The sequence below is a fragment of the Zootoca vivipara genome, chromosome 7 (genome assembly GCF_963506605.1).
Source record: "Zootoca vivipara chromosome 7, rZooViv1.1, whole genome shotgun sequence".
In the NCBI taxonomy this organism is placed as follows: domain Eukaryota; kingdom Metazoa; phylum Chordata; class Lepidosauria; order Squamata; family Lacertidae; genus Zootoca; species Zootoca vivipara.
The window spans coordinates 65496568-65518256 of NC_083282.1; the positions used below are offsets into that span (position 1 = coordinate 65496568).

At 44.5% G+C, this 21689-nt stretch overlaps 1 protein-coding gene across 1 annotated transcript; it reads left to right on the forward strand.

Moving 5' to 3' along the window:
* Nucleotides 1-2873: 2873 nt before the first annotated feature.
* Nucleotides 2874-15556, forward strand: LOC118088270 (tubulin alpha-8 chain). Its single transcript, XM_035121676.2, has 5 exons — nt 2874-3019; nt 9282-9504; nt 10750-10898; nt 12194-12874; nt 14248-15556. The coding sequence occupies exons 1-5, from the start codon at nt 3017-3019 to the stop codon at nt 14539-14541; spliced, it is 1350 nt and encodes a 449-aa protein (XP_034977567.1). The 5' UTR covers nt 2874-3016; the 3' UTR covers nt 14542-15556.
* The last annotated feature ends 6133 nt before the right edge of the window (nt 15557-21689 follow it).

The following is a 21689-nucleotide window of genomic DNA, read 5'->3' on the forward strand; positions in this document are numbered from 1 at the left end:
GATCTATCCAGACCCCCCTGTAGCTGCCAATGAACCTCAATTTGTCCAAAGAAAAAAAGTCCAATAATAAAACCCTAACTAATATTTACATATCACAGGATTTTACTAAATGCTGACAGGGAGCTACTACCAAAAAATCAATTCTCTTATTATCATTCCTGGAAATAACAGTTTATCTATGAGTTAACTACCAGCATAACCCTATACATGTTTACTTAAACAGGTATGTCTCCCCAAACTCAATGGGACTTACTAGTTAGTACGTAAGTGTGTTTGGAATGACAATTCATATACAATATTGATCTGAGTAACATGTTGGCACAACCTCAATTATATTGTATCTGTTTTCCATCAGATTTCTGTCAGCTGTCTAGGTTGCCCCGAGGCAATAAGTAGACTTGACAAAAGTGTTGGTAATGTGTTGGCATGGGAACTAATAAATAATTAGCCAACTGATTGTTGATTTGGACAACTACCGTGTTTCTCCAAAAATAAGACACCGTCTTATATTTATTTTTCCTCAAAAAAAACACGGTGGCTTATTTTCAGGGGATGTCTTTTTTATTATTAAGTATGGTACAGTTTAACCTACAAGGTTAAACTGCCTATCACTATGGCTTATTTTTGGGGTATGGCTTATTTTTGGGGTATGGCTTATTTTTGGAGAAACACGGTATCAGAGAAGGTACTAGCCCCCTCCTAGCTAAGGATGTGTTAATCCATGTGTAAACATACACTGCAGTTTGAGAAAAACAGAGAAATATACAGAGAACTCAGCTTGGGCTTTATCAATATCTTAGGATGCTACAACTGCTTCCCTGCTACAAGTGTAGGGAACCTTTGACCCTCGAGATGCCACTGAACTACAATTTCCATCATCCCTGAGCTTTTGCTGTGCTAGCTGGGGCACATGGAAATCGAAGCTTAGGAACATCTGGAAGGCTGAAGGTTCCCCCACACCTGTCTTACTAGATGAAAGAGTGGACAAGACTCCAACCCCTTTAATAGTTATGTAGGAGAGAGAATTTTGGCAGGTGTAACTTGCATGACAAGCCCAACCTGCTGAAATCCCTACACAATTATTAACAGGGTGGGAGCCCTGCCTGATATTTCACACAAGAGCCCAGCTAGATCCGAGTAAATACGGTACCTTCTAGTTCACCGTTCTTGTTTCCCACATGTGCCCAAAGGAAGCCCACAAGCAGGGCAAAAGCACAATCTTGATCTTCTGCTTGGGCTCCCCAGCAGTGAATGACAGTGAAAAGCAGGATGCCTCAGATCCTAGAGGGAGAAATACTATACAGTGGTACCTCGGGTTAAGAACTTAATTTGTTCTGGAGGTCCGTTCTTAACCTAAAACTGTTCTTAACTGCTTTAGCTATTGGGGCCTCCCGCTTCCGCCACGCAATTTCTGTTCTCATCCTGAAGCAAAGTTCTTAACCTGAGGTACTATTCCTGGGTTAGCGGAGTCTGTAACCTGAAGTGTCTGTAACCCGAGGTACCACTGTACAGCCACCATAACTAGTAGCCAATGACAGCTTTATTCTCTTGTGGAGTTGTCCAATTCTCTTTTAAAGCCCTCTAATCTGGTTGCCATCACCATAGTTGTGGTAGCTAAATTCCATGGTTTAGCATTGTGTGGAAAAAGTAGCCCTTCTTGTCTGTCCCAAATCTTCCACAATTCAGCTTAATTGAATGTCCCCAGCTTCTAGTATGGGGTTGGCAGTGGCGGGGAGAGACTTCTCTCTATCCACTTTCTCTACACTGTGCATACATTTATACACCTTTAGGCATATCATATACAAACACACCCCAACACACACACCTTAATCTTCTTTTCTCCCAACCTAAAAAAAAGCTCCAAATTGTGTTAAGGTCTTAACTCCAGTTCCCTAATCATGTTGGCTATCCCTTCCTCCAACTCTACAAAATCCTTCCTGAAATACAGCAATGGGGACTATATGCGGTATTCTAAGTATGGCGCTACCATAGATTTCTATCAAGGGCAGTTTTTAAAAATCTCTTTCCTAATGATCGCTGATATAGAGTTGACCCACCCACCCTGCTCTCATCCTTGGAGGTCTCACACGGGAGCAGTGGCCTTTGTGCATCTGCTGGAGTGTTTAAACTGGGCGGCCGGCATATTTGTCACTAAATGCAAATGTCACAGTGTGCCAGTGAGCATCTAGTGACCTCCTCCCGCTCCCAAAAGGAACCGAAACCCGGCAGCTCTTGGAGAAGTAAGAATCACAACCATATAGAGTGCTAGGTTCAACCTAATTTAAAGTGGATTTGTTTCCCATAACATTGATGGTTCGAAGTGTGTCGGTAATGAATCAGTGCATCTCTTTGCACCCGTCAGATTCGCGTCCAACCCCACCCCACCGCTTTTCATTCTTCAGCCTGATCCGCCTTGCAAGTTCGCGGGATGTCGCCAAGTCGTGCGCAGAGAAGCGCAGCCAAAAGATAAGCGCAGGGTTCTCCGGCAAGCGGTTCGGCACAAGGTGGGCGGAAGGTTTGCCTGCTCAAGGAACACGTAGGGACACACGTCCAGAAACAACTGACCAACCCTCAGCCTCTGGGGGACGACGCACTTGGAAATTTTCCAAAATCAGGGAAGCAAGGTTCTGCCAGTGGTGGAAATAGCACGAGAGAAAGAGCTTGGGGGGGTTCGCTCTTATCCCGATCATTTTCTGGTTTGGCGGGAACTCGTATCTCAGTTTTGCCTTGTTATGAATTACCCTATGGCTGTCCGCAAATGGGCAAATTCGTAACTGCTGCCCAATGGTGGCGGGCCGGGGGCGTCTCCCTTTTGCTCCCTATTCAGTGGGGCGCGGCAAGGAGACTCTGGCGCTGCCCAATCGGCTGCGAGGAGAGAAGCGCTCCTTCGGAGCCCCTTATATAAGGGATGCCCAGTCATCAGAGCAGCTGTTTTCGTGGTGCTGATCAGACCCGTAGCGCGTCTGCTGAAGCCAGAGCACCTACAACCTCACATATTTCGTAGCCTGTCGGAGACATGGTGAGGGTTGCTTGTTTTTTTTCTTCCCGCCGGGTTCCTGCCTCTCCCCCTCCGTGCCTCTTAATAAAGGCGCGTGTTATGTGATTCTTTGCCTTACGTAATGTCATGCCGTCGGGCTTTCCTTTCCGTTTTCTGTACCGCGCTAGCGACGTTGGGGCGAGTGGGTACGTCGAAGGGCTTCTCCGTGTCCTTCAGGGAGCTTCTTTCTGCTCTGCGGGAAAGAGGGTTGGGGAACATCTTGTAGATCGGTGTGTAATGCGCATTTGACAGAGCGGAAAGCCTTTGCTAAGACAACGATCCTATCCCCGCTTACACAGGAGTAAGCCATGTTTAATGCAACGGGACTTACTTCTGAGTAGACGTGGTGAGGACCGCAGCCTATGCTGTCTATAGAAACAGAGATGCAGGACTGTTCAGTGGGGGGGGGGGGGTCCCGTCGATCTCGGAAGGCCCACAGGTTTCCCTAAGTGTGGCCTCCGTGAAGCTAGTAATGCAGGATCGGGCCCTTCTTCGTTTCCTGGTTCCCCGCCCGAGTCGCGCGTCCAGCTGGTGTAGGCTGAGTTGGGGGGGGGGGTGAGCTTCGGGTTTTTGCAAAAGGTCAGTGTCCAAAGTCCTCGCGTGGGAGACCAGCCAACAGCTGCTGCTGCACTTGGACTCTTTTCTCCGATTCAGTGTCTCGTTTTGCCTCAACCTCAAGTTGCCCCGCTTGTCCTTTCTGCCAGCTTCTCTTGAAACCTCCGTTGCTGAGATTCTCAGTCTTAATCGTCTCAGGGCCTAGACATGCATTTGGGGATATGCAAGAGATGCCTACACGCTCTCAAATCAAATCAAAGGACACAAAGGAAGCTGAGACTTAAAATGGCTTGGGCATGACTCATTTGTCTGGGAGGCTTCGAGCTGACATCTCCGAGCCCCCTTCCTTTGTCTAGAATGGGAAGGAGGGGCAGCAGGGGCAAGAGTTTTTGATCCACCACCCTCTGTCCTGCTTGCCTCCGTTTTAAGCCTTTCAAGACTTAATTGGTTATTTTTGACCAGGCAGTGGTTTTTTGTCGGGTTTTTTTTAAAGAGTGCTGGAAGATTTCTTGGGTATCAAAACTAGTTTGATGCTGTGTTGGCCACTCACTGTGCTCCCCTTTTTACAAGTTTATAAAGCAGCATTGCTGCAAAATGGTGGGAAGTTTTTAAAGAAGATGGCTGCCTCTCTCAGTCCTTCCCTTCCCTGGTATTTCAACATCCTGGGGTTTTAGGGTTGTTGTTTTTAAGTCTGTCTCTTTGATTTTTAGCCCAAAGTTCACATTGCTATTTTGTGTTATCCCTTAATGTGAATTGCTCCATCCTGTCAAACTGACTGGTGTGTGTGTGTGTGTGTGTGTACAGTATACACGTACACACATGCACAAATACATACTTCATTCTTTCAAAATTGGCACCAGGCAGGCTTTCCTGTTACATTCCATCCTTCACTTTTGCTAGTGAGTTCTCAAAATACAACTTTGTGAACACATACAAAAAAAACAAACCCAAAAGGCAAGAGAAACATTGCTGTAATGGTGATAGACACTAAATCTTGAAATGACTACAAAGACCTGAATTCTGTTTTAGAGGGCATTTCTTAATATCTGGCTAAAGTGCTGTACTCTGTCCAGCAAAATTATGGCCTTAGTTGAATTTTAGATTACAAATGTCTTGCATCAAGAATGACTTGCCAGCAATTCCAATTATGCCAGTTACTAAATGACTGCAAGAAGAGATGTGTTTTTTTTCTCCCGCAGACATGAAATAGCAGGGAGCAGTGTAACAGGTAACAGAAATTATTGATCATTCCTCATGATTCCTTAGGCAAAGGAAACTCTAATCAACAACTGAAGATTTTATCTGCTGTCCTAATATTCTTGAGAGTTTATTCCATTATGAAGCCAGTAAACCTCATACACAAGCACACACACTCAGGGTTGCAGTTTTGATATGATTCAACTCCCGTGTATGATATTTCGACTGAACTAATTTTTGCAGGTTTCTACTACAGCTACAGCCACTGCCAGCTAGGGTTTCCCTTACCTATTTCCCTTACTTTGATTATAGCATCTTTCTGTCTGTGCTTCATATTTTTTCATTCTGCCTTAGCCGAGATGTGCCTGCGTTCCATCAACAGTTGTCCCTGGCTTTGGGGGGGGTGCAGTAAAAGACTTGGGGTTAAATCCTGACAATACTGCTGGATTGCCCAGTAAGCCACCACCACTCTCAATGGGTGTCCTCTGAAGTGCACTGCTTAAGAGATGAAAGGCAGATAGCAGAAACATGAATCAGCCATGAGGCTGTTTTCTCAGTGTGGGGAAGCCAAGGACTGGATGTTCCTGTTCTGTGCCTCCCAGCTTGCTGCAGAAATTGAGAATCCTGTGGCACTTTTCACACTAAGCAAATACTCAGCTTTAAAGATGATGGGGGCATTAAACCTCATGCACTATATCCTTGGCCATTTGTCCAGGAACCACTAATAAGGTGTCAGCAATGTGGAAAGCATGGGCATAGGCAGGGGGGCAGGAGGGGGCAGCTGCCCCCCCCTAGAAGCAAAAAAAGTAATGTATTTTACAGACCATAACCAGCACTTTTCCCCTCCAAAAACTGAAGTGGAAAGGGCTTTGCTTTAGCAAGAGCAGCTAAGTCTCCGCTTGCTGGGTGGGGGGGGACACAGCAGTAACAAAAACACATCAAATAAATAAAGCAAAGTGGCTACCAGTCGTTAAGCAGTTAAGACAATGGAGCATATATCCCCAGGCAAGATTTGATAGCTGACCATTTCACCCTATTGTTCTTAAATGGGAGTTGTTAATGAGCATTCAGGAGCATTAAGAGTTCTATTGGCGATTTAATGAGGGTGCAGACTCAGAGGATTCAATTTGACTAAGGTGGCTCTGCAAGGCTAAAAAGAAGTGAATAAGAAAGGGGGGAGGCTGTAGCTTTGACGGACACAGTGATGTTTATAAAAAGCATTGGTGTTCCAGTCTGCCCCTCCTCCTGCATCTGTATACTGTAAATCAGGGGTGGCCACCTCCCAAGAGACTCTGATCTACTCAGAGTTTAAAACTGGGGGTGATCTACCCCCTTTTGGGGGGTTCAGGTCAAAGCTGCTGAGTTTTTTTTTAAAGGAGGGAAGCCCTGTTTTTTGGGGTTTAGGTCAAACTTGTTGAGCTTCTTTTAGGAGGGAGGGAGGCCCATTTTTGTTTAGGGCTTCAGGTCATAGTTCAACTTTTTTGAGGGAGGAGGAAAATTTTGGGTGAGCTTTTTTTAGGGGTGCCAGTGACCTACCAGTGATCTACCACAGACATCCAGTGATCTACTGGTAGATCACAATCTACCTGTTGGACATGCCTGCTGTAAATCAAGCAGAGAGAAAGCTGCTTACAAGGCTCCTGTACATGCAGAGTTCCAGCATCACAGCGTCATCCAGAGACACCCACAAATATGAGTTATCTCTCTCTCTATTTCTTCCTTCCTTCCCTCCCTCTTCCATCCTTAATAAAATACGGGGGGAGGCAGATAAGCCCCAAATAGAAAGCCCATCAACATGGGGGGATGACTCTTTCAAATACGGTATTTACCAGTAATTGGGGGGGGGGAGGCACCTAGGCCTCTAGGAGTTGGCTGCTATGCCTAGGAGTAGGACAATTCAAGAAAGCAGAACGATGCATATGGTATGGTAATATATCAATAGAATCGTAGAATTGTAGTCGGAAGGGACCACAAGGGTCATCTAGTCCAACCCGCTGCAATGCAGGATTTTTTTTCTAAGGTGGGGCTTGAACCATGGTTGAAATATTATGCTGATATGCAGCAACACCTCGGAGCCGTCGTGGCTGCGGCCATGCCTTGCCCCGCCCTCGCCCGCCCTTCCACCCCCTCTCGCCTGCCCGACCCTCCTGTCCTCTTGCTGCAGAGTTATCCCTCTCTCTATTTCTTCCTTCCTTCCCTCCCTCTTCCGTCCTTAATAAAATACGGGGGGGGCAGATAAGCCCCACATAGAAAGCCCATCAACATGGGGGGATGACTCTTTCAAATACGGTATTTACCAGTAATTGGGGAGGGGGGGACCTAGGCCTCTAGGAGCTGGATGCTATGCCTAGGAGTAGGACAATTCAAGAAAGCAGAATGATGCATATGCTATGGTAATATATCAATAGAATCATAGAATTGTAGTCGGAAGGGACCACAAGGGTCATCTAGTCCAACCCCCTGCAATGCAGGATTTTTTTCCTAAGGTGGGGCTTGAACCATGGTTGAAATATTATGCTGATATGCAGCAACACCTCGGAGCCGTCGTGGCTGCGGCCGTGTCTTGCCTCGCCCTCGCCCGCCCTGCCACCCCCTCTCGCCTGCCCGACCCTCCCGTCCTCTCCAGCCAAGCAGGGTAGCCGCCGACGCTACCAGCCCCAGAAGCACAAGGTGGCCGCTGCTGCCGCTGCCACGATGTCATCAGGCCCGCTGGCCCTTTAGCCCCGCCCACTTCGTGGCCCCTCCCCTTCCGTGCCTTGGCCCCGCCCCTGAACGACCATGGCTTGCCCCCCCTAGTTTTGATCCTGGCTACGCCCCTGGTGGAAAGTGGAGTGCCTGGCGTGCTATGGTCCATGGGGTCACGAAGAGTCGGACATGACTAAACGACTAAACAACACAATGTGGAAAGAAAGAGACCTTCTGAAAGGGGAGACAAGTTTTTGTGGGAAAAGAGCAGAATGAGATTTAAGGCGCTTACTAACATTAAAAATATATTATTAGCTGCTGCTTAAGCTACAACTGAAATACCGTTGTGAGCTGTATAATTTAGATCATTTTAGATCATTATCCTTCCGTGTTAGAAGAAAATTACCTAGTATGGATAATTGATGAGAGAAATATCTAAATGTAAGATATCTCAAAATAGGTCTTACAAGAGAGTATATCCTGAGCTTTGAGACACCAGCGGGATAAAGTTAACAAATTAGGACAGCTAATTAAAAGTGCACTAATAGCTTGCTAATTGAGTTAGCTTCATCATTATTTCTAGATAAAGAATACTTTGGGGGCAAGCTTAACTTTTTTTGCATTAAAAATAAATAAACCAAGAAAAAGCAGCATCAGTCAACAAGTAATATGAGAGATGAATATTTAAATTACATGGGGAGGAGGAACTTGAAAAAAACAGTAACTGGAATGGGGAAAACCTTAACTAGGGTAGAGATTTAGGATTTGTGTTAGCCCAATTGATACATAATTTCTGTATGGTAACATATCACCATCTGGCTTGATGATTGCACCAGAACATCACAATCCAAACTGATGACAACTTTCTTGGAAAAATACAACTTTTTCTTTAAATGGACTAATCTGTGCTTTATTTGCCATATTTGTATACTGTTCTTTAGTCAAGACTCCTTGGGTGACTCACAATAAAAAATTATTAATGCTGTACACAGTACATTATAGGAATATATATGGGAATCTAATTACAAAGCTAAAGCTGCTTGGGTTTCTAATATTTTTCTCTTGATTGGTTCTAGAAAAGCAGAGCTTCCAGGGATTCTAGATGGTCAAGAACCTTTTCTACTTCCTTCTTGGGCAAGATTGGACTCATAGTAACTGGGAAATAATTTGATCAGTAGACAACCTATACCCTTTTAAAATGTGGCTCTTGGGGAGGGAGTGTTATTGGGTTTTTATTTTATATACATTGTGGTCTTTTCTGTGAACCATCCTGAGACCTCTGGGTATAGGGTGGTATATAAATTCAAAATTAATTAATTGTACAGAAATTAATGTAATAAACCATGAGCTCATCTAGTCCAACCCCCTGCAATGTAGGAATCTTCTGCCCAACGTGGGGCTTGAACCCACAACCCTGAGATTAAGAGTCTCATGATTTACCGACTGAGCTAGAGAGGTGGTTCTTGGCAAGCTGAGTTTTCAACCTAAATTAGATGGGTTTTTTTGTTTTCAGCTGAATAATTCATATACTGTATTGTATATGCAATCAATGGTGGGCCATCTGCTATCAGTACTATTTCAGTAGTGGCTAGGTTGGCAGTTATGGGACACAGAGACTATTGAATCCTCTCTTTTTTTATCCCACAGGACATTAGTAACTGTAAATTGAATTGTGCTTGGCAGCTTCTCTTTAAGTGCATGTTCCCCTTTTCATGGGTTTGGTGGCAGTTTACATTTCAGCTTCAGCAAAGAACAAAGGAGGAGGAAACTAGCATTAACCATTTCTGTCTGTCTCCCTTCCTCATAGCGTGAGTGCATCTCAATTCACGTTGGCCAAGCTGGTGTGCAAATCGGCAATGGATGCTGGGAACTTTACTGCTTGGAGCATGGGATCCAGCCTAATGGCACCATGCCAAGTGACAAAACAATTGGTGGTGGAGATGACTCATTCAACACCTTCTTCAGTGAAACTGGTGCAGGAAAACATGTCCCTCGTGCTGTGTTTGTGGATCTGGAGCCATCAGTGATAGGTAAAGTAAATACAGCCTGTGTGGTTGGAATGGATGTGAGATGGGATGTGGGACAGTTGTATAATAAAAAGTCTGGACTGTGAGGATTCAGTTTTTCCCTGCTGTATTTTAGATGCTATATAAACACATTGTGTGACCTTAACTGTAGACATAGCCAGAGCAAGGCACAGTATTTCTAAATATGTGGACAACGTATTTATCATTGTTTAAGTTTAGATACAGAAATCCTTGAGAAATTAGATAGTACTTTGCTGTGACTTGGATGGACATGTAGCCTGGGTTAAGATGTCACTTGTGGATATCTGTAATGCTTGGTATGTGAAATACTGGATTGCAGGAGTTTTGCCTAAGTTTTTACAATAAAGTGTTTACAGATGGTGGGACGGGATAAGTCTTGTGGCATCTTAAAAGGTGAAAGTTTACATCCAAGTAATCATTACTCAGAGTAGACTAGTTTACATTAATGGACTATTTCATGCCCATTTATTTCAGCGGGTCTACTCTGAGTGTAACTACAGTCACACCTCGGTTTAAGTATGCTTTGGTTTGAGTATTTTCAGTTTAAGTACTCTGTGGACCCGTCTGGAATGGATTAATCCACTTTCCATTACTTTCAATGGAAAAGTTCGCTTCAGGTTAAGTACGCCTCAGGTTAAGTACAGACTTCCGGAACCAATTGTGTACTTAAACCGAGGTACCACTGTAACTGGTAAAACACTTAACATATTTACTAGTCTTTAAGGTGTTTCAAGACTCTTTGTTGCACTCTGCTACAACAGACTAGCATGGCTAAATTGTAGCTGGAAAATAATTTTAACCCACATACTGGATACTGTTGCCAGCTGTTTATACTTCTATGTACAGTATATTGTTTAAAAATCCGTTGTTCTTGTACAGTGGAACCTCAGTTTACGAACACCTCGGTTTACGAATTTTCAGTTTATGGACGCCGCAGACCCATCTGGAACGGATTAATTCACTTTCCATTACTTTCAATGGGAAAGTTCGCTTCAGTTTATGAACAGACTTCTGGAACCAATTGTGTTCATAAACCGAGGTACCACTGTACTGTACTAACAAAACCTGTGCTAGGCAATTTCTAGCAGTGCCTATAAGCAGGAAAAAAAGTTCTCTTCAAGTTCTATAAACCTGAAAAACTACTTAGGGTGCTTCAAGCACAAACAAAATTGTAAATTTTATTTGTTTCATTTTTTATTGTACAATAACTTGTGGTTTTGTTTTCAGATGAAGTGCGGACTGGGACATATAAACAGCTCTTTCACCCTGAACAGCTGATTTCTGGCAAGGAAGATGCTGCTAATAATTATGCAAGAGGTCACTACACTGTAGGCAAAGAAATAATTGATCTCGTATTGGAGCGCGTCAGGAAACTGGTAAGTTCTGTTGCATTTGCACAGTCAAACTTGCATTGAAACATTTTGCCCTGTTTCAAAACTAATTCTGAATGTTCAGTGTTCATCTGTCAATCTGTGCCTGTAAAAATGTAAATATCCTCGAGCTCTTTTGTAGCTCCATCTAAATTTATTTGGGGGGGGTATTTAACTTTTGATGCTACTAGAACACAGACTGTTGCTTCATGTATTTTTTTACTCTGTTTAGAACCATGTGGCAGTCCTGAAGTGACAGGTTTGGTGTGGTTAAACCAGGGGTCAGCAGACCTTTTCAGTAGGGGGCCGGTCCACTGTCACTCAGACCTTGTGGGGGGCTGGACTATATGGGGGGGGGAATGAAAAATTCCTATGCCCCACAAATAACAGAGATGCATTTTAAATAAAAGCACACATTCTACTCATGTAAAAACACCAGGCAGGCCCCACAAATAACCCAAAGATGCATTTTAAATAAAAGGACACAGTCTACTCATGTAAAAACATGCTGATTCCCAGACCATCCGCAGGCCGGATTTAGAAGGCGATTGGGCTGGATCTTGCCCCTGCGCTTTAGTCTAGCTACCCATGGGTTAAACTAATAAGACTTGAGCAAACATACCCTCTTCCTTCCCTAGCCACTGTACTACGTATTTGTCTAGGAGGTCCATGTAAGGCAACTAATGCAATGTTTTACATTGGTTTCTGCCATTTTTATGGATTTGGTCTCATCTCACATGGTTTTAGAATTGAGTCAAAGAGGAATGAGGCTATAGATAACTACAGTAAGAGAATTCTGGGGGCTATGGCTTTCTTACTCTCTAAAATATTTAGATTGCAATATTTGTTGGTCCTGGTATAGATTTTAGCTTTCTCAATTTTTATGTATAAAATAGTATTGGGTTAGAGAACTGAAGCGGGGTGGGGGGTTCAAAAAATTTGTAAGCTGTGATTGCCCAGAGAATGTAAGTTATTGGGTGACTGAAATACACCTGGCCTGCTCAGTTGATGAACTTGCATTGCTTGTGACCTCCATGTAATAAGAAATATCTACCTCCATTTGGCAGATCTGTTTGGTTGGTGTGGGAACTGCTCACAGTTCCTGCTGAAGAGTTCTACCTTTGGTCTCTGTTTTTTTCTTACAAATGCTTAGTGGTTGACTTGAACGATAAATGAACTTTTTGCTGCTGGGCAGAATACCACACAAGAAGGTAGAAAAGTGAATGGGCAAAACCCATTCTCAAGTGTTAGGATTGCTAGCCTGCTATAATGTCCTTTCTCCTCCCCTTCCCCCCCCCCAGGCTGACCAGTGTACTGGCTTGCAAGGATTCCTGATCTTCCACAGCTTTGGAGGTGGCACTGGGTCAGGATTCACTTCTCTGCTGATGGAACGCCTCTCAGTCGACTATGGAAAGAAATCAAAATTAGAATTTGCCATATACCCAGCTCCCCAAGTTTCAACTGCTGTTGTTGAGCCATATAACTCCATCCTTACAACCCACACCACCCTCGAACATTCTGACTGTGCCTTCATGGTTGATAATGAAGCAATCTACGACATTTGTCGTAGGAATCTGGACATCGAACGGCCTACCTACACTAACCTCAACCGCCTCATTGGTCAGATTGTTTCTTCAATCACCGCCTCTCTCAGATTTGATGGCGCCTTAAATGTGGATCTGACAGAGTTCCAGACAAACCTGGTGCCTTACCCCAGAATCCACTTCCCTCTGGTAACCTATTCCCCCATTATCTCAGCAGAGAAGGCCTACCATGAGCAGCTCTCTGTCTCTGAGATCACCAATGCCTGCTTTGAGCCATCCAACCAGATGGTGAAATGTGATCCCCGCCATGGCAAGTACATGGCTTGTTGTATGCTGTATCGTGGAGATGTTGTCCCCAAGGATGTCAATGTTGCCATTGCCGCTATCAAAACGAAGCGTTCCATTCAGTTTGTTGACTGGTGCCCTACTGGTTTTAAGGTAAGCGCTGCTGATTGCATTCAATTGGTCTGTTTCATGTCAAGATTTATAGGTGATTGAATAAGCACATCTCAAGTATATAATTTTACAAATGGTGTAGGCAGGCTTAATTCACTGTATTTCAGTCTTAAGGTGACCTAAAGCAGGCACCCCCAAGCTGCGGCCCTCCAGATGTTTTGGCCTACAACTCCCATGATCCCTAGCTAAGAGGACCCAGTGGTCAGGGATGATGGGAATTGTAGTTCAAAACATCTGGAGGGCCGAAGTTTGGGGATGCCTGCCCTAAAGGCATGCAGCCATCCCCTGAACTGGATCACCACCTTTGGTGGGAGGGCATCTACCATTTTCTGCTTTTGCAGAACCTACGTGAAGGAGGGTGGAAATACTCAGTCAATACCCAGCTTGCCATATATATGAACTAACTAAAGCTGATTCGAACGTTAACAATCAGGACTTTTCAATATAAAAAGGCCTTCTAATGTTAGTCATGGTAGATTAATGTACTGTTTTGTGGGGGTAGTTTAAAATGGGAGCACTAGCTCCTAACAGAATTATAAAATGATGTAGGCCTGTAGAGAAAAGAGAATTATGTCGATGACTAATGATGTTTCAGCTTCTAATGTAGGGGTGGGAAGCCTGCATCCCTCAGTCTAATGCCACATGAGAGAAGTGGGTGGGAAACAAAGGAAAGCTGAAATGGAAGGAGGTAGAAAATCTCTCTGTTCTGACTTCTGGCAAGAGCTCTTTGTCAATCCTTCCCACCGGGTGAGGAGAACAGGGTGCAAGAAAGAGTATGCAGCCTTTGGAAGAAGAGACACCCTCCCTTTGCTCTAATGCAGGCATCCCGAAACTGGGCCCTCCAGATGTTTTGGGACTACAATTCCCATCATCCCTGATTACTGGTCCTGTTATCTAGGGATGATGGGAGTTTTAGTCCCAAATCAGCTGGAGGGCCGAGTTTGGGGGTGCCTGCTCTAATGGGTATCTGAAAGTCCCATCCATGTGTCAGTTATAAGAGCTCCCCACTATGCTAGTTGTGAAGAATAGTAGCACAAAATATTGCACTTTTGCAAATGGGTAAAAGTTTGGCCCATAACACAAATACTATTTTGTGGGGAACGTATCTGGATACCCCTCAGGAAATTGATATAGCTAGACATCTCTTACATTTAAATCAATGTGGGAAAGGAGCCCAGATAAAAAGATTTTTAGAACAAATGTGAGGTTCTACACTTCCAGCCCCGGTGTTCTTAACACAAGGTGATCTTGAGCTTGCTGGCCTGTGTACAGAGGCAGCTCCTTTCTGACTTGCAAATGCACACAAATTAGATATTACTGTGATATAGGAAACTTTACATTGTCTGTATTTCTAGGTGGGTATTAATTACCAGCCTCCGACGGTTGTTCCTGGTGGCGACTTGGCCAAAGTCCAGCGTGCAGTCTGTATGCTCAGCAACACCACAGCCATTGCAGAGGCCTGGGCCCGCCTGGACCACAAATTCGACTTGATGTATGCCAAGCGTGCTTTTGTCCATTGGTATGTCGGAGAAGGAATGGAGGAAGGGGAGTTTTCGGAGGCCCGAGAAGATCTGGCTGCACTTGAGAAGGATTATGAAGAAGTGGGCACAGACTCCTTGGATGGTGATGATGAAGGCGAGGAGTATTAGACTTGCACGCATGTCTGTTATATGGCTGTTACCATTTGCTACTTTGTAATAAAGTAAATGGGGAGCAAATCTCAAATGTAAACAGTACACCTGGCATTCCATGCCAGAGCGCTTGGAATAAACACTTTTATAACTGAGTATCTTGCCAGTTGATGATGATGCAAGCATTAAAGCATTCAGCTGGATGAAAACAAAAAAAACCACCTTGCTATTTACTAACATGGAGTACTTGTCTCATTGCTACATGCCCTAAACACTTGAAGCAGGCAGATTTTAGGGAGAGGAGATAGATCATTGGGAAGAAGTTGGGTTACATTGGTGGCTTAGCCACTAACAAGCTTCGGTGGTCAATTTGCTTGCTCCTGCACTAGCAAGTAGTTGTTAACAAACAAAAAGCCAAGCTGTTTTCCAACGTGTTTGAAAATGTTAATCATTGTTGTGAGTAGTGCATATAAATTCTACTTATAGCTAATGAAATACTCCATTCCTAGATATGCTTATTCGGAATTGCCAAATTGCCATAAGAACCAAAACTTTTAACTGTTGTAATTGGTCTAATTAAAAGTAGAAACAAAAGAGTAAATGGCCAGCCCCTCACAACCTGCTCACCCACTGGAGGGAAAATGCACCTCCAGAACAAGATACTACATGCAATAGGACAAAAGAGGGTGTTGAAGATGAGAAAAGGGGAAGAGAAGCTGGCAGAAGAACCCAGGTAAGATGAAACAAAATAAAAAAATTCTTCCAACAGCACCTTAGAGACCAACTAAGTTTGTCATAGGTATGAGCTTTCGTGTGCATGCACACATCTAAAGTAATCAGATAGTATCGAAGGTCTGTTTGTGGCACATGGCTGCTCAAATTCTACTTAGTTATCATATAAAATGTCTGAGGAGGCAGGGGGTAGGCCTTAAAATCACATATAATTGACTAGATCACTTAAATTGTGGAGTTCTGCCACTGGTTACTGTCTGGCAATGTGTCAGAGATCTAATAAATGTTGTCTTTGTTACTATTGCTGACCAATTCCTGATGTTAAAAAATCTGGAATATTTTAAAAACTTTGTTAATGGGGATTGTGGGAGGAGAAAACTACATTTCTGATCAGATCCACTTTTGTAAACACATCATGCTGTTGGTGTGTATTTATATTTCCACATTTCACAGAGCTATGATGTGATGGTGTGGGTACAGTCTGAGTTCCCTGTTAATAATTTTCTCTCATTGCCTAAAGCAGGCAAGGCCTTTTTTAATATGTCACTTTCCAGTCACATGCTGTTCCTGGCACAAAAAGAAAAAAGCTTAAGACTCCCGAAAATAGGTCATGCTCTTATTTGCCCAAGCTTCAGTGGAGGCACGGAACAGAACGGGTTCGATGTATGTTTAGCCTTGTACGTTTAGCCAGTAACAGTTTTGCAGAAGGCTATGGGGAGTTTATGATTGTAATAATTTTGTAGGCATCTTTATTTTTCCTTCAGCTTATTTTATGGGGAGAGGTGCTCCTATGTCACAGGGAGCATCAATGCCTTCATAGGAAATACATTGGCAAAACAGTAGCCGCTTCTGGCAAACCAGAGGAGCACACGGAAACACTGTAGTACTTATTTATCTACTTGCACTGTGACGTGCTTTCAAACTGCTAGGTTGGCAGGAGCTGGGACCGAGCAACGGGAGCTCACCCTGTTGCGGGGATTCGAACCGCTGACCGTCCGATCGGCAAGCCCTGGCCTCTGTGGTTTAGACCACAGTGCCACCCACATCCCTCTGCCTAGATTAAATTGGCAAATACTGCAGCATCTTGTTCTTAAACCTTGCATATCAAAGAGGCATTATATCCCCTAAATTACTTTATATGGCAATACACTTGTAAAGAAAGTAAAGCATACTGGGACTGAGTAGGTGGGTCCTAAGCAAAAAAAAAAAAAAAGGCGGGGTCGGAGCAAAAGGGAAGCTGGCCAACCCCTTCTCTCAAGAACTGCTGAGCGCTGCCCTCTGTGGTGAGCTGCATGAGACTCTTAGAGAAGAATCTTCTAGTTCTGACCTGGTTCTCTCAGCCCAGGCTTCCCATTAGACTCCTTCCAGCCGAAGAGGAGCCAAAGGACTTCCTTTTCCAGTTGGATTAGCTCATTGGAAGCCCTGCTTGTGACCTATAGGCATCAATTGGCCACAAGGATGGTCCACTGTTCTGTTTGTTCCTTCTTGAACAAGGCCTGCCAGAGCCCTAGCATGTCCTGCATTTCTCACCATGCTGCTCTAGCAGAGTCCTGTCTTGTGGCTTGATCTCTGATCATGATTTTTCTTCAGCCTTCATTCCTTACTTTGCTTTCCAGCTCTGCCACTTGATCACTTTTGGATCCTGGTAAGTCATCTGACACTGGACTCTTGTTCCTGACAGCATACTCTGACACCCTTGCCATTGCCACTGTTCTCCACCAACACCGCTCCAGCCGTATGAAACTAGGCCACATGTTGCATGCTGCCTACCCTGTCCTAGAGCCTATGTTTGTAATAATAATAATTTATTATTTGTACCCCGCCCATCTGAATGGGCTTCCCCAGCCACTCTGGGCGGCTTCCAACAAAGAATAAAAACACACTAAAACATCAGTCATTAAAAACTTCCCTAAACAGGGCTGCCTTCAGATGTCTTCTAAATGTCAGATAGTTGTTTATCTGATGGGAGGGCATTCCACAGGGCAGGTGCCACTACCGAGAAGGCCCTCTGCCTGGTTCCCTGTAACTTGGCTTCTCGCAACGAGGGAACCGCCAGAAGGCCCTTGGCACTGAACCTCAGTGTCTGGCCTGAACGATGGGGGTGGAGACGCTCCTTCAGGTATACTGGGCCGAGGCCATTTAGGGCATTAAAGGTCAGCACTGGGAGCCAATGTAGGTCTTTCAAGACCGGAGTTATGTGGTCTCGGCAGCTGCTCCCAGTCACCAGTCTGGCTGCCACATTCTGTATTAGTTATAGCTTCTGGGTCACCTTCAAAGGTAGCCCCATGTAGAGCGTGTTGCAGTAGTCCAAGCGGGAGATAACTAGAGCATGCAACACTCTGGCAAGACAGTCTGCGAGCAGGTAGGGACTCAGCCTGCATACCAGATGGAGATGGTAGACGGCTGCCCTGGACACAGAATTGACCTGCGCCTCCATGGACAGCTGTGAGTCCAAAATGACCTTCACTGGTTCCAATGTGAAAGAGAGGTAGAGCTGAGTATCATCTGCATACTGATAGTAGTATGTAGTAACTGTGGATTTAGCCACGTCTACACAAAAATATGTGCCACCGTGTGGGCTTCCTCCCAGGTGAAGGTGTATAGTGGTGATCCTTACAGCTTCAAAATCTAGCTAAAGCTGAAGCAAACCCCAAGCCCAATTATTACTTCCAAAAGGTAATGACTGTTGCTTTATAAATGTTGATACTTTTTAAAACATACAAATACACACACTGGAGGCCTTTTTGGACATTGTTTTGTTTTTTTGTTGGTTTTTATAACTGTGTACAGAGTGCTGCCAAAAGCATGATAGGACTTCCTTCCTGTGTTGATCATTTCCCGTCAAGTGTTTTTTTGCCGCTGTTGCTTCTTGTTCCATGGCCCATGTGGTCTGGTTTCTTGTCGCCCACATTAATTCAAGAGACTTTCGTGCCGTGGTGATAAATGGCTGCAACTACGGTAGGTTTCTTTGAAGGTCTGGAATCCCAGACCAGCATATTACACATCGGTTGTCAGATCTTAACAAATAAACTGAATTTGAACTAGAAGAGGGAAAGGAAAGGAAATTGTGAACTTAATCCTTCTTGCCATACAAATGACTAAAGCAGGGTTGGTGAACCTGTGAGCCTCCTTTTCCTATCCTCTTACTCCAAGGAGTGCAGGGATCCAGAAGTGGCCTCCACAGTCACTGACAGACTCGCTGTTAAAACTGTGTTTATGGAAGACAATCATACTCAGCTTCAAATGATTGCCAAACAATAAGATGATGATATTCCCCCTATTACTCCCCACAACAATAACCCTCTGGAGTCCATTAGCCAGAATGACTGGCCCAAGGGCACCCCATGAGCTCTGTGACTGAGACGAAATGTGAAGCTGGGTCACCCTTGCCTAAGTAAAACACTTTAGCCATTGCTTCACACTCTTCTTCTTCTTCTTCTTCTTCTTCTTCTTCTTCTTCTTCTTCTTCTTCTTCTTCTTCTTCTTCTTCTTCTTCTTCTTCTTCTTCTTCTTCTTCTTCTTCTTCTTCTCTGCACTTGCTGCCTACCTCTTAATACATCCAGATCTCTTAAAACATTGGGGGGGGGGGAGTGTGTGGAATCCAATACCCAGTTAAGTTCTAGTACAAGGCCAGAAGCCAGTTTTGGCTCTTGATCCTCATTCAGTGGGACTACATCAGTTTTCAGAGGGGAATGAGAAATTCTCTCATCTTCATGTGCATGTATGCATTAAATATGCAGCATACATGTTTCATTCATGCACATCTGAAGCTGCAGCAGCCTTAAAGAAAAAAGGAGATAAATGAGGTCCATTATAGATGGTGAAAGTACAAGGGAAACCTGTGCCACAGTTGATGACTCAGTGCCATGTAGGCTGTGTGCCTACCAAAACTGGTTTGGCCTGATCAGAAACAGATGCTCTCCATTTCTAAATTCATTTGTTCCCAGGAGGTTATTTGGCAGAATGAGTTTTCTACCGTAAAATTCCATGTGCATTGTGGCAATTGAATGCCCTTACTTGCAAATTTATTTAGGCCCCAAATGGACAGAGAAAATACTTTTGATGTTTGGTCTCAGATAACTGGGTCCCATTCATACAAACTATCAGCTACATACTTGGTAGTTGGTTGAAATTCCTGCATGAAGGCTGCTCTGCTTAGCAAGTATTTTATTTTCTGATGGTTGCTGGATAAATCAGCTACTTGCCATCACAAAGCCAATGCAAACAGTCTCTTATGATGTGTAGAGACATGTTGCAGTTACTGGAACTATTTGTTAATTTAACTGGCTACAAACAAAAGACTTATCCTATGTAAAACACAATACATGCAGTCACGATTTTAAGTAGCCACAAAACGTGTGTTTTCTTAGGTTGTGTAAAGGTACATCTCAATCTGTCTATATTGCAGAATGTTTGTGGAATACTATGTGAGATCTGGCCTCTTTTTCTTTCTACACAGCATAGGGGTTTGCAGAAGGGAGACACCCAGTCACTGGAGTTAATTGTTATCTCACAGCCTTCTCCAAGTTGGTGCCCTCCAGACGTTTTGAACCACAGCTCCCATCAGCTGTGCTGGCTGGGCCCATGAAAAACTTTCACCTGCTGTTTTTAACAGAAGGTACTGCTGTGGAAGGTACACATGCAACCCCGCCTGCTCTTTTCTGGTTAATTGGCAAACCTACATTGCGAATGTTATGTCTATTTTCTCTACAATAACTAGCAACCTCCTTGCCCCCCAAAAATAAATAAAAATGCAATACATATTAAAAACTAATGTTTATAGTGCAGCATTTAAGATGTTAAGGATATTTATTTGCCACATTAATAATAATAATAATAATAATAATAATAATAATAATAATAATAATAATTTATTTATTTATTTATTTATACCCCACCCATCTGGCTGGGCTTCCCCAGCCACTCTGGGCAGCTTCCAACAGAAAAATAAAACACAGTGATCTATTAAACATTAAAAGCCTCCCTAAACAGGGCTGCCTTCAGATGTCTTCTAAAAGTCTGGTAGTTGTTTTTCTCTTTGACATCTGATGGGAGGGCGTTCCACAGGGCGGGCGCCACTGCCGAGAAGGCCCTCTGCCTAGTTCCCTGCAACATGGCTTCTCGCAATGAGGGAACCGCCAGAAGGCCCTCGGTGTTGGACTCAGTGTCCAGGCAGAATGATGGAGGTGGAGACGCTCCTTCAGGTATACTGGACCGAGGCCATTTAGGGCATTAAAGGTCAGCACCAACACTTTGAATTGTGTTCGGAAACGTACTGGGAGCCAATGTAGAACTGATAAACACCCAGCCCAAACCCCCTGATGATCTCTCCCAGCGGCTGCATGTAGATGTTAAAAAGCATGGGGGAGAGGACAGAACCCTGAGGCACCCCACAAGTGAGAGCCCAGTGGTCTGAACACTCATCCCCCACCAGCACTTTCTGAACACGGCCCAGGAGGATGTTATGGTCAATGGTGTCAAAAGCCACTGAGAAATCCAGCAGGACTAGGAAACAGCTCTCACCTTTGTCCCTAGCCCGCCGGAGATCATCAACCAGTGCAACCAAGGCAGTTTCAGTCCCATGATGAGGCCTGAATCCCGACTGGAAGGGATCCAAATGGTCCGCTTCTTCCAGGCGTGCCTGGAGTTGTTCAGCAACCACTCGCTCAATCACCTTGCCCAAGAATGGAATATTTGAGACTGGGTGATAGTTGGCCATATTGGCCGCATCTAAAGATGGTTTTTTAAGAAGCGGTTTAATAACCGCCTCTTTCAGCGGGTCTGGGAAGGCTCCCTCATGGAGAGAAGCATTCACCAACCCGCAAAGCCCATCGCCCAGCCCTTCCCGGCTAGCTTTTATAAGCCAGGATGGGCAATGATCAAGGAGACAGGTGGTTGGTTTCACTCGTCCAAGCAGCCTGTCCACATCCTCGGAGGTAACAGATTGGAATTGATCCCACGCAACTGCACTAGACAGACCTCCAACACTCCCCCGCACCCGGCCCTGCGCCCATGGTGGAGTCTACCTCTTCCCGAATCTGAGCGACTTTATCTGCAAAACACTTTGCAAAATCGTTGCAGGGGATCATGTGATTGAGCTGGTGGTTCCACTAAACTGCGAACCACCTGAAAAAAGTCTCCTGCTACTGTTTTCTGCAGATGCAATAGAGGCGGTGAAGAAAGTCTTCTTCGCCGTCGCTACCGCCACTTGGTAGGCTCGACATTGAGCTCTAACCCGTGTCCGGTCAGATTCAGAATGAGTTATCTGCCACCAGCGCTCTAGCCGTCTCAGCGATTGTTTCATTGCCCTCAGATCCGTGGAAAACCACGGGGCTGTCCGGGCTCCATTTATACACCTTTCTGCCAAAGCAGAACAAGCATTCTGGGAATCATAGAATGAGAAAGGGAAATAAATTCCTTGAATCACATAGCCA

Bases quoted from the DNA above. Each gene is read 5' to 3' on its own strand.
- LOC118088270 (XM_035121676.2), top strand. The intron at 9,505-10,749 runs GTAAAGTAAATA...TTTTGTTTTCAG, and splicing joins TCTGGAGCCATCAGTGATAG to ATGAAGTGCGGACTGGGACA. The intron at 10,899-12,193 runs GTAAGTTCTGTT...CCCCCCCCCCAG, and splicing joins TGGAGCGCGTCAGGAAACTG to GCTGACCAGTGTACTGGCTT.